The sequence below is a fragment of the Trichechus manatus genome, unplaced genomic scaffold (genome assembly GCF_000243295.1).
Source record: "Trichechus manatus latirostris isolate Lorelei unplaced genomic scaffold, TriManLat1.0 scaffold00031, whole genome shotgun sequence".
NCBI lineage: Eukaryota > Metazoa > Chordata > Mammalia > Sirenia > Trichechidae > Trichechus > Trichechus manatus.
In genome coordinates, this window is record NW_004443967.1 from 19,408,674 (window position 1) to 19,421,173 (window position 12,500).

The 12,500-nt window shown below is 49.4% G+C and overlaps 1 protein-coding gene across 1 annotated transcript in view; it reads right to left on the bottom strand.

The window, feature by feature from the left end:
- Positions 1-12,500, bottom strand: part of EBF3 (EBF transcription factor 3) — a 132,295-nt gene that overhangs the window by 64,401 nt on the left and 55,394 nt on the right. The window contains exon 5 of the mRNA XM_004374936.1: positions 1,586-1,628. Within this exon, the coding sequence (XP_004374993.1) occupies positions 1,586-1,628 (43 nt within the window). The remainder of the gene's footprint in view (positions 1-1,585; positions 1,629-12,500) is intronic.

The window sequence follows — 12,500 nt, forward strand, 5'->3', positions numbered from 1 at the left end:
TGGTCCAACAGCCACCATGCAGAAACAAGTCCGAGCTCAGCTGGTGCTGGGAAGATTCACTTATTCTACTTGAATGCACATTAAAAGAGCGACTGAATGAAGCCAGGCAACAAGACGTAACCTGACAGCTCCGCGCTCGGGCACGCGGCTGCCCATCAGCTGGCTGGTGGCGCCGCCCGCCATGCCGGGGGCCCCTTCAAGCAGCTGGCCGGGCCGGTGGCCGCCGAGAAGCAGGCGCGGCTGGGGGGCGGGATGGGCCCTTTGGGGTCCATCCCCGGCAAGGGGGTGGGGGGCTGGACTTCGCGGGAGCCGTGGGAGGAACAGCCGTACGCGGTGCCTCGCCGGAGGCGATTCACTCACCGCTCAGCCTATTAGCTCTGCTGACCTTGCCTCTGCCTTTGTCTTTGTATCTTCCCCCTGCTGCTTCCCTTCTCAAGTATTCTCTTTTGTTGTCTCAGAGAATGAGAAAAATGCCATCTCTTCCTCGAGCCCCCTGGAGCTTGAACTCCAGAGAGCTGGTGACACGCCCAGCCTGTGGCCACCTTTAGCCCTGCGTGAACTTGGCAGGGGGAGAGTCAGCCGTTAAATACTGAGCAGAGGCTCAAACCGGCAGAAACGCCTGCCCGCACTCCTACCCCAGGCCTCCTTTTCACTGCATCTTTCATGGGGAGGGAAGGGCCTGGTAGCCAAGTTTTGACACCGCCACATATGGCCTCCCGCATCAATCTGACTGATCAAGCATCAAGAAGAGGCTCAGCGCCCTCACTGCCAGCCAGATACCGCCGGTCTCACTCCATGCAACCTGAGATGGAGACACGTCGGAGAACGGAGCGGGGCTGGTGCTCTGATGAGGGAGACAAAAGCCCGGGAACCTGGCATGGACGCCACGGGTTGGGTTCCATGTGACAATCCACTCCTGTGTGGGCATGCCCCCCATGCACATCGGCTCCCAGGCCACCTGGGAAGGGCTTCTGCTTCCCCTACAAAGTTCGCTGGAGCCCTGGAAGCACCTGGTCGGTCCAGCACCACGTTCCTGGTCTGAAACCACAAGGGGTGAAAGGCAGCTGAGGGGCGTGGCTGTGGAGGAGCCCCTGGAAGGCCAGCAGCGGCCCCAGGACTTTTGCACGGACTAGAGCAGAGCCCAGGGGTGCTGCCTCCTGGAAGACGGCCCTTCTCCCAGACCCACCCTTCCCTGCAGACTGGCACCCCCACAAATTGAGGGGGGCTAGGTCGATCTGATGGGGGCAGCGCCCCCCTTGGCACTTCCTGGGGAGAGACGGAAGGCACCTAACGCACAGCACTTTCATTTGAGAGGTGATGCCCAGAAACATCCTCAGGGCTCCCATTGTCTCCCTCCGCCCCCCGCGCGCCCTCCTCCCAGCCCTGACTGACAGCTGACATTCTCCTATTTATTATCAAGAAGTACAAGTTTTGATGTTATCAGTGTGGAAAAACAGCCCAAATGTCAAAGTCTGAATATTTTCCCCCGTTTCTTTAAATGACATCTTACTTTTCCACATTTATTGTGATGGGGCCACTCGTGGCTACACAAGCAAGGGGCGGCCGGGGCCAGATAGCATTGAACTTGGTTGGGGTTTTGTTCCGGCATCTTCCACACGCGGTAATTCCTGCCCTTTTCCCAGCGAGGAATTTCAAATAATTCTGTTATAAATGGCTAAATCTGGGGCCGCTTAACAGAAGCGAGCCCAAGCTGACCCGTCGCTGTATTAAATTTTCATAGGAAAAGAGAACCATATACAAGTTGCCAAAAGGGCAGAGCCCAGCGCCCCTGTCGGGCTCCCAGAAACAAGCATTTTCTAGCTCTGCGTGCATAAAATGAGTACAGTAGGTGTCAGTAATTAAACGATCATGTTTCAAAGTCCTGACAAGAGTAGAGGAGCAAGAGAACACAAGGATAATTTCATTAGTCTGAAGAGCTAAGTCATAATTAGGTACCTTTCAGAGGGAAAGTCGCAGACAAAAGGTAGGGACCTTGCCCGGCCCGGTCAGCAGCCCCAGAGTGAAACCCAATCTGGGGTCCCTGGTTTACGGGGTTCACCGTGGGCAGGAGAGTGCCCGCAGAGTCTGGCCAGGAACAATCGGGCTTTCTTTGGGGAGGCTGAGAAAGGAAACGATATAGAAACGGCCTGAAAAAGTCGGTGACAATGGGATACGGGCGGGCCATTGTCACGGCGAAACCTGAATTCGTCCCCTTGTTCTGGGGACCGGGAGTGGGGGCCCCGGGCTCCTGGGCCTGCTGTCCGCCAGGGTTCAAAACCATCGTTTGTTTCCTGGGGCCGGCTGGCCGCGTCACCAACGTTATAAACTGACTTGGGGAAAGCGGCATTTATTTATTTACAAGTAAACTGTTGGGATGGGCGCCCTACCGAATCATTAACGTGCAGTTTGATGTTTCTGTCACTTTATTTATCTCTGTCTTTACTTGCTGAGGTATTTGCATATTTAATTGATCAATATGCTCCCTGTACCTCTCGCACATCTGCCAAGCTGGTCCCAGCCTCTTACACTCCTCATTTCTCAAACTGACAGCTCGCTCCTGCCACGCTGCCTGCTACCTTCTCTGACGCCCGGGCCCGGCTCCTCCTGGGCAACAAGGCCGCCCGCCCGCCCGGCCCCACGGCCACGTGTCTGCTAATTTCCCAGCCGCCGGTACAGTGGAGCCTCCAGTACGCAGAACGCGTTTTCGGCATCTGATCCGGAGAAAGTTCCTCAGACAGATTTTCCACATGGCTACACGTCACATTGCGAGGTGCAACATGTGTGCACTGTGTCCCATTCAGCATCTGTCACTGTCGTGCAGCCGCTCCTCGCAGCCTTGAATTGGAGCCGCTTATCAGCAGAGTGTCAGAAATCCGCACTGCCTCCTCTTCCCCGCTTAATCTTTTATTAAGAGCTACACTGTGAGCACTGATAGGGAAAGTCCTCCACTTCATCATTCATAAACCGAAGTCAGCGTCAATAAGGTGGCGCTCCGCAAAATCAAAAGCAGCGTGCCTAACTGCCAACGGAGACGTCTTAAATTTTCTAAACACCCCACTGGCATTTCCCGATGCCCACCGAGCGCCACGAAGCCCCATTATGCTGTTGGATGGGTACGTGCACAAGGAAGGTGTTCTCCTCCGGCCTCCCACCTCACGTCGCATGATGTCGAAGGACAATGAGACAGGGACCATCACCCCAGAACAGCCTGGGTCATTCCAGACAAGCTAGAAGAACCGACCGGCCATGTGGTGGAGACATGAATAAATAAAGCCTTCCCGGTGTGCTGTGCGGCGGTGGTGGCGGCTGGCCAGGGACGCCCAGGAGAGAAAATATGGATTTCCCATTGCTCCTTGGGATGGTCAGGCCACGGCTTGAGAAGGGGGCGAGATGGAGAATTAAAGCAAGACGATCTTCCCTGCTCGCTCGCAGAGCCGAGAGGACACGCGGTATCAGCACCACGCACAAAAAATCTAAAGAAACGATGGGTGCTGAGCGAGCTCCAGGCAGGAAGCCCTCTTCTGCTTCTATGTTCTTCTACTCAGTGACGGTCATGTTCTGTCTCTTCCCGTGATTGATGTTTTAGTCTGAGCTGTCATTAGTTAAATTAATTTTCTTTCAAAGACAGTGGAATAAGGTCCACAAAGGGAAATCTTAGGAGACTATAAAAATAGACCATAATTTGGAGGAAATTCAGATGTGTTCCCTGTTCTTGTCATCACGGCTGAGAAACACTTTAATTTGATATGAATTCCTCAAGAGAAACTTTAAATTAACTTAGATTTAGCTGTGTTTGAGGGATAGCAATTCAAAGCAACAAAATAAAATACTATCTGCTGACTCCAGTGTTTCTATGCTGCTGCTTCTATATGTTCTTTTTTATTTTCTGCTCAGGCTAAATAAATGCCAATATTCACCTTGAAAGAGTCATCATAAAGTAATTCCCCTGGGATATAAAAAATATACTTCTCTCATCTTCCACCCAAACAGTGTCAGATGAAGTTAAAAGACCTGGTAAACGTGCTAAAATCTGCTTATGTGAATTATTTTTTTTTCTGGGATAACTGGGCAGCCATCACCTAAGCCAGCAGGAAGCAGGGAGCAGTATGGACTGCTGAACGGCCTGGGGTGGGCACCAATTTTGAGGGTGGGAGGCAGGGGTGGCTGGGGAGGGGCACAGGGGAGAAGGAAGCCCACAGATTCCTCAATGGTCAGCACTGGAAAGGTCCTCGGGTTACATCTGGTCTAGTCCCCCAGGGGCAAAGGGGTCTTGGCCAGGGTCAGACCAAGGAAAGTCAAGAGTCAGGCTGGGCCCCCCACCTCTTGCCTGCTGGACCCACTGCCTGATAACAAAGGGCCTCTCGTTCTTATCAATCTTAGGAAGTTTAACTAGAAAATCATATTTCCGAACCACCCAACCACCCAAACTGACTGTGCTGCAGCTCGGCTTCGCCTCTGCAAGCATTTATGTGGGCTGTGCTATACGTGGGTTGTTCCCAGCTCTGCTCGTGATTGCCACTTTAAGTCTGCTTGCAAACCTGCTGGAGTCACATGATTGGTCCCCACCATCCAAAGGCAAGCTGGCTGGGCTTCCAAGAGCAGCCGCCTCTGGGTGGAGCTGAGCCTGCTGAGGTCCTCTTTGCAAACCCGGTGGACTTGGGAGCCATTGAAAGCATGCATCACCCAACACCCATGCAGGCGAAGTTCAAGGAACTGGAAGCATCGAACACATCAACCCAACAACTATGGCGACCATGGAAGCCACTGAAAACACGCATCACCCAACACCCGCGTCAGTCAAGTTCAAAGAACTGGAAGCCACTGAAAGCATGCACGACCCAACAACCCATTTGGGTGGGCCAAATTCAAGGACGTGGAAGACATCAACCACGAATCACCAATGACTGTGTGGGCCAAGTTCAATGACTTGGGTATCACTGAAAACATGCATCACCCAACATCTATCTGGGCCAAATTCAAGGACTTAGGAGCCAGCTAAAGCAGGCATCAACCCAACACCCAAGTGGGCCAAGTTCAAGGACAGGTTCTGTGCATAATTCTCTTTGCTGCTGCGTCTCTTTGTGGCATGCCTTCCAATAAGAAACATTCCCAGACGTAGGATGCTCTTGACATCTAAATAAGTGGACCCTTTGGGGTCATCCACTCAAGTGCATCTGGAGTGTCTCACCCACGTGGCCGAGGTCCTCTTCACTGAGAACACCCCGGAGGCTGCCGAGGCACAGTCAACATTTTCACATGACTTACCACCACTCCGCCAATGTCATAATTATGACGCCTAAACTCACCCTGTTTATATGCAGGCTGGAGGAATGCATGATTGTTTATTTTTATTACAAATATTGATGGTAACTCACAGGCGTTTACTTCATTGCCATTTCAAGCGGAATTGCCCATCATAAAATATCTCTCGAATTCTGATCCTGATTAGCTTCCTGAGGGGTGCGATCCTATCATTCGTCTTAATTTTATTTTGCTCTCCCTAACGGCACAGACCACTTCAGGAATATCTGGAATTTTGTTTTAATTGTACAGCTTTCAACTCGCGAAACATTTCTCTTTGTGTTGAAAGCATCCTGGTGATTTATCCTCATTATTGTGTAAATAGGTTTCGGCAGTTCTCAGTAAATAAAACAAAGACTGACAGGAAGGGAAGAGGGAATTTGCTTTCCTACCAATTAGAGTAGCCTTAGGCAGTACTTTCAAGAGGAGATAAATCCTGCAAATCACTAAAATGATCCCGTCACATGTACCAAATATTAAAATCGCACAGCCGCGCGCTCGGTACAGTGTGCTCTGGTTTAATGAGTTGGGGTGGGCCTCGTCACGCGGGGTCCACGGCGCACAGTCAGGGACCCTATCTGACAGCAGAACCCATGCTCAACTGCAGCTTCCCAACCCATATGGCCAGATGGAAGATCGAAGTCCAGGGAAGAGGCAGCTCTCCCGCCAACGAGCATCCCCAAACTGTCTCTTCACCATCCCAGAATAAATGCAAACTCCCTTCCCATTAGCCAAAGCTATGTTCTTATCACCCAACCCGCTATTAAGAAACAAACCCTAGAGTAGATCCCTACCGAGGGAGCAACCTGTGAATTTCTTTGACTGGGCGAGTTTGGGAAAATTAAGTGTACTTCATTTCGTGTCACACTCGGTCCTTTAGAAGGCAGTGGTGGTTCAGTGGGAGGATTCTGGCCTCCTATACAGGAGACCCGGGTTCGATTCCCCGCCAATGCACTTCATGCGCAGCCAGCACCCATCTGTCAGTGGAGGCTTGCGTGTCGTTATGATGTGGAACAGGTTTCAGCAGAGCTTCCAGACTAAGATGGACTAGGAAGAAAGTCCTGGGAATCTACTTTCAAAAAATCCATTGATGAAAACCCTATGGACCACAGCAGTCTGATCCCCAACTAATGACCGGGATGGCAGAGAACTGGGCAACATTCGTTCCACTGTGCACGGGGCCGCCACGAGTCGGGGGCCGACCCAACAGCAGCTAACCACCACTGTTAACTTCTCCAGCTGGGGAAGTTTATGGGAAATTGAAAGTAAGTTTACTGAGTCTGATGTCACAATTGGTCCTTTACAACAACGCAACTAGTTAGCTGTCACTACAACTGAGTTGAGGAAAACACAGAGCTTCCAGAGAATTTTTTTTTGCTATCTTTCACGCTTCTCCAGCTTTGTGGTGAAACAGTCGCCCCAACTCCAAGGAGAGCAGGCTCCTGGGCACGGCAAACACTTTCATCGGAGGCGTTATTAGTTTCCAAGGCCGTGTGGCTTGGAGAGCACAGCGCCCGCCTCCCCTGGTGTGCCCGCCTGGGCCACTGAAGCATGGAGCGCTATATGCGAGGCACATCTGTAAGAGGCCGTTTACAATGAGGCCGCAACGGCCAACAAGATGCTCGTGTGGAACCCAGGGCTGCAGAAAGCCCCAGAACAGGCAGCCCAAAAGGGAGGCCCGGTGTTGGGTGTTTCTCAATAACTACCTTGTCTCTCTCTCCATGGCCAAGCCTTACTGGTGACACTTACATTTAGTACACGGAGCAATGACCGATACCTTGTTTTGCGTTTTTGTGCATCTTTATGAGAGTGTAACTAACTGGATGACAAGAACTCCTGTAACCTGAGCCCCGGGTCAGCAATGCATTAAAACTCAACAAGACACACAGGTGTCCCGCAAGAAATCCTGCAGGAAGGGGTGGCGGGCAGGGCAAGACAGAGGGCCTCCCTGCCACAGCCACAGCGCCCTCCACCCCAGCTTCCACTTGTCCCTGCACTCAGGCCTAACAAGCCCCCATAAAGTCGGCCCTCATCCAGGAGACCACGTCCTCTCACTGGATGATGGAAGATTTACAATTCACAGGTCCCCAGCCAGACATGGACTGGGAACCCGCCTCATTCCTGCCACCTTCTTGGAGAGGCAGACAGCCTGGTTGGCCTTGAGCAGAGTGGCCTCCAGAGGGCGGTGGAGGGGTGGGGCCCTCATTCTCCAGAGATGGTGTGTGAGGGTGGGGTCGGATCTTCAAGACCCCCCTCCATCCTTGGGTGGGTGGGACCAGGTTGGGGGTCGCTCCCTGGAGAGCGCCAGCCTGCGTTCTAGACCAGCGCTGGCCCACGGAGACACATGGAGCCACAAAGGCAAGCCACAGTCATGATTTTAAATTTTCCAGTAGCCACATTAACAAAGTAAAAGGAAACAAGTGAAATTGAGTTTCATAATATATTTTATTTACCCCAGTAGATCCCTCATTTTTGTATGTCATCGATGTAACAAGTTCTTGAGATATTTTGCATGCGTCTTGCTAAGTTTTGGGGTTCTGGGGTATATTGGGCACTGACAACGTATTTTTACTTGGAGAAGCTGCACAAGTCACAGAAGCAGCACAATAAATAGCAAAACAAACAATTCTAGGGCTTTGCTGAAAGCCGTGGATGCTCTTCACCCTTTACTTGACGTCTTCATTTTCGTCCTCCGACTCAAGTTCTATTCCCAAGAGTATTGGGTCGAACTGCTGGTTTGTAGGTCAAAAATGATCACCTCTTGGCAGTTACATATGGCTCAACCTAATATCTCATGCAGAGGCAACCCCAAAACCCATACGGTCAATCTCCAAAGTAATGATTATCTTTTATACAATAGATGTTGAAAGGCCCTTGGGGGTCCAGACCACTGGATTTCCTTTTAAGGGACGATCACGAGCTTTTGTATTTATCAGCTGTGCTTATCTCGTTCCATTCATTCGTTCACTCATGTATCCATCTATTCACTCTATAAACATCTGTGCTCTGTGCTAAACTCTGGGAATAAAGAGAGTAAAAAGACAGCATCCCACCCTTGAAAAGTTCAGCTAGGATCCCATTAAACAAAGTCCAGTTGTCAAATACTGAACCTACTCTACAAGGAAATGTATTACAGAGATTCCCGTGCATTGTTTTAAAAATATTTATTGGCCATTTCCTAATGGTTCCTCAGATGGATGGAAATCCACAGAATTGGGTTGTAGGGGGCACATGTTGGACCTGGAGGAGGATGTGGTAGTGATGTCTGATGATGGTAATGTCCATGTCCTTGATGGTGCTCAGAGAGGCCCTTTCTTACTGGCACGGGGGATCCATGGGTGACAGGAGGACCTGGGGAGTAACACTTGATGGAATCTTATTGATGCAAAACTCACTATAGGAATTACAGCATTTTATTGCTGGGACAGGACTATGAGCTCAAGTTCACTCCTAAAGTTGAGAAACGGAGGCAGAACAGGTGAGAAGACCAGCCCTTGAACCCCCTGCTTCCTTCCTCTCTGCTCCTTCTACCCCGTTCCCTCTAAACAATCTCAAAGGGCTCCACTGGAAAGTCGTTGCCCCTCTAGGGTGAGGGGTCACACACCTGGGTGAGTGTGACATGGTATCTCCATCAGTTAACCGTGGGCAATAAAGTTAATGCGAGGAGTTTAGGCAGCTTTATCTTTCTCCTATTTTAGGATTCATGATCTTTCATCTAGAATGCCCCCCCCAGTCCATCTCAGTGGGTCATCAAGCTCTTTGTCCTCACAATCGAGATCCCTGGAGCCTCTGTTGTCCCTGCATTGCCCAGCCCACCCTCTAGAGTCATCTCTCCCCAACCCTTTCTCCCTTGTATTATAATCACGTGTTCTTTCCACCTCCCCCCAACCACACTAAGGGATATAAGGGTCATAGACATGAAGATGGATGGATGAATGGATGGATGGATAGATATGATAGATAAGAGTGGGAAAGATAGATATGACAGATAACAGAGGGGAAGATGGATGGGTGGATGGGTGGATGGGTGGGTGGATGGGGTGGATGGATGGATGGATAGATGTAGGTAGGTAGATGATAGATACATAGACAACAGATGAATAGATAGGCAGACAGACAGACGGATAAATAAAAAATAGATATATATCTAATTTCCATCCAATGTTTAAGACAGGAACAGTATTTTAATCACCCTGCCTCCAACTAACAGATTTTCAATAAACAGTTCTTGAATAAATAAATGAATAAATAATTAGTTATTCCTAAAAGAACAGAAGTAACTCCTTAAATAGCTCCCTGGGTTACAACAGCCAGTTTCTCACTGAGTAGGGAAAAGTCACGTGTTTATAATAATGAAATATTTCTGAAGAAAAATCAAGTTCATCCAGAAGATACGGATTCCACCACTATGTGAGTGAAACAGAAAGAGCAAGACTTCTCCTTCCCAGGGTTAGACGTATCCTCCACTGGAATGTGCCCCTGACCCTTCAGGGTGAGGGGACTGAGGGGTTCCACCCTCAGCTCTTTCCCACCCTCGTCCCTCAGTCAACTTTGGGACTGAGGTGCAAGAGAGAGCAGGCACACGGCATTGGTCTTCACGACGAGAGGGCCAACGAGGCTGTCCAATATGGCAGCCACCAGCCACATGTGGCCACTGAGCACATGAAGTGTGGCTTCTCCAAGTTGAGATGTACTATCAGTGCCCAACACACCCCAGAACCTCAAAACTTAGTAAGCTAGACGCATGCAAAATATCTCAAGAACTTGTTACATTGATGACATACAAAAATGATGGATCTACTGGGGTAAATAAAATAGATTATGAAACTCAATTTCACTTGTTTCCTTTTACTTTGTTAATGCAGCTACTAGAGAATTTAAAATCATGTCCGTGGCTTGCCTTTGTGGCTCCACCGTGTCTCCACAGGCCAGCGCTGGTCCAGGGAGCAACCCCCAACCTGGTTGTACCTACCCAAGGACACAGGGGGGTCTTGAAGATCCCACCCCACCCTCACACAACATCTCTGGAGAATGAAAGCCCCACCCCTCCACCGCCCCCTGGCGGCCACTCTGCTCAAGGCCAACCATGCCATCTGCCTCTCCAAGAAGGTGGCAGGAATGGGGCAGGTTCCCAGTCCTTGTCAGGCCAGGAAACCCAAAGAAGTGGACTCACCCACGTGCCAGGCCACAGCCTTCCCCAGGAGCTGCAGCAGCACTGCCAGCCACCCCCGCGGGTTGAGCCCCCGAGGTGATATTTGTTTCATTAATGCAATGCTCAGCCACTCCAACACTGCTTCAAATTCCAGAGTGATTCCAAAAGTGATTTCCCCAATATGATTTACATACTAGCCGCGTGTAAATTTAGAATAATTTGGTCTGAATGATCCTTACTAGAATAGATGGCCACAAGAAGAGAATGGTGAATAAAAGCAGCTTTACTCAGAATCTAAGCAATTTGCTGGCGAATACAAGCAGCATTTCCCCAGATTATAATTTACACTGTATTAACTGTCAAGAGCGCTTTTGAGAAATATAGATAACAATTCAGATGCAATCGATAGGGACTGACAGTTGATTTTAAAGCTTAATGCAAGACAAGAAAAGAATGACTAGGGCATCAGCTCTGGAAGAATAAATTTGTTTTGTATTTGATTTTTGTGTTAAATTTATTACTGCCAAGAAGAGCTCTCTTTCAATAATATTAAGAACAAGATTGTGAAATTGCAACATGTTTGTCTCCCACAGTTTTCACCGCATTTCCAATATAAAACGATGCCCCTGCTCAGTACCACGCATAGATCTGACTCAACCACCACGGATGCCTCCAAGTTTGACTTTCTGGGCCCTGCACGGCCCCTTCTCCCACCTCTGCGGTGGCGGGAGGCTCTGTTCGACCACGAGGGTTAGATTGAGTGGTTGCTCGGGCTGCTATCCTGCCCTCGTCTAGGTCTGGGGACGGTGCCCTACTGGCCAGGAGGACGCTCCTGATGGTGGTGAAATGGCCTCAACAATGGGCTCGTTTCTGGAAAGGGCGCACAGTTCATAGTTTCTCGGAGCAGAGAGCTCGTGAAAACAGAAATTCTCAGAAACATCAGGCTAAAGCTCAATTGTTTGATTGAGAAGGGTCTGTGTATCCTTGTCACAGTCAATAGGAGCTTTTTTTCAATTCTGTCAAAACGTCCAGTGTATATAATCCCAGGGTTTGATGGTCCTTCCATGCAATACCATGAGAAACTTACTTGACAAATACCAGGGAGAAAGAATTTCCCTTTTAGCCCAGCTCAATCACACTTGCTATTCCGTCCCTGCAGCTGGGGTTGGCCGACAGCAGCACTGTGCACTCAAAAACCTACCAGCGTGGCCAGAAATGAAATGATGGAAGTTGCCACAGTTCAAACTTATCCATACTTCTCACTTATGACATGATTGATTTTCTTTCAGAGTGCTCAAATGTGGGATTGTCTTCCTTCTCTTTTCACTGTGGAAACAGCTAATGTATACAGCCTTGGCCTGCCAGGGAACGGGGAGGCGGCTGACACAAGAAGAACAACTGAAATGAATACGGAGGAAATTTGAAAGTGCAATTTTCCATCTGTCAATCACCTTTCAAAGGGTCCCGTTAACCACCAATCCAGAGACCCTTGGCGGGGCCGGCCCCATTTGCGCCTTTCCCGGCCACGGGCCCCCCGGCCTCATTAATCGAGATATTAGCTGCTGATCAAAGTCTTGCCCAGGTACACGGCACGGACTGTGCTTGCACAGGAATATTTGATGATGTTTCTTGAGATGCTATCGATAATTTATTTTTTGAATTAAAACAAATGGTCTCCTTTTACACAGAATTTGATTAGCGACGGCACAATCTATTTCTCCCTTTCTGGTGGCTGGCCCCCACCCAGAGATGCCTCCAAAGAAAATGTGAGGGGTTTCTCCATTAATAATAGATGGTCACCCCAAGCCTGGCTACCATGCCAAGATGCCTCGAAATACAGCCAATTAAGGTTTATTTAATTATTGAGGTTGAATAAATAACGGCGAAACATGTTAAAAATCTTTCAGTTTCAGTCAATCATAATAAAAAATTAATGAGACGGGATAGAGGGCCATAAAAACTGATAGACTGCGATCGTGAATTATAAATTGGTATTGATTTTTTCCTTTGCAATAACACTCCCAGGTAATCGTATGTTGTCACATGT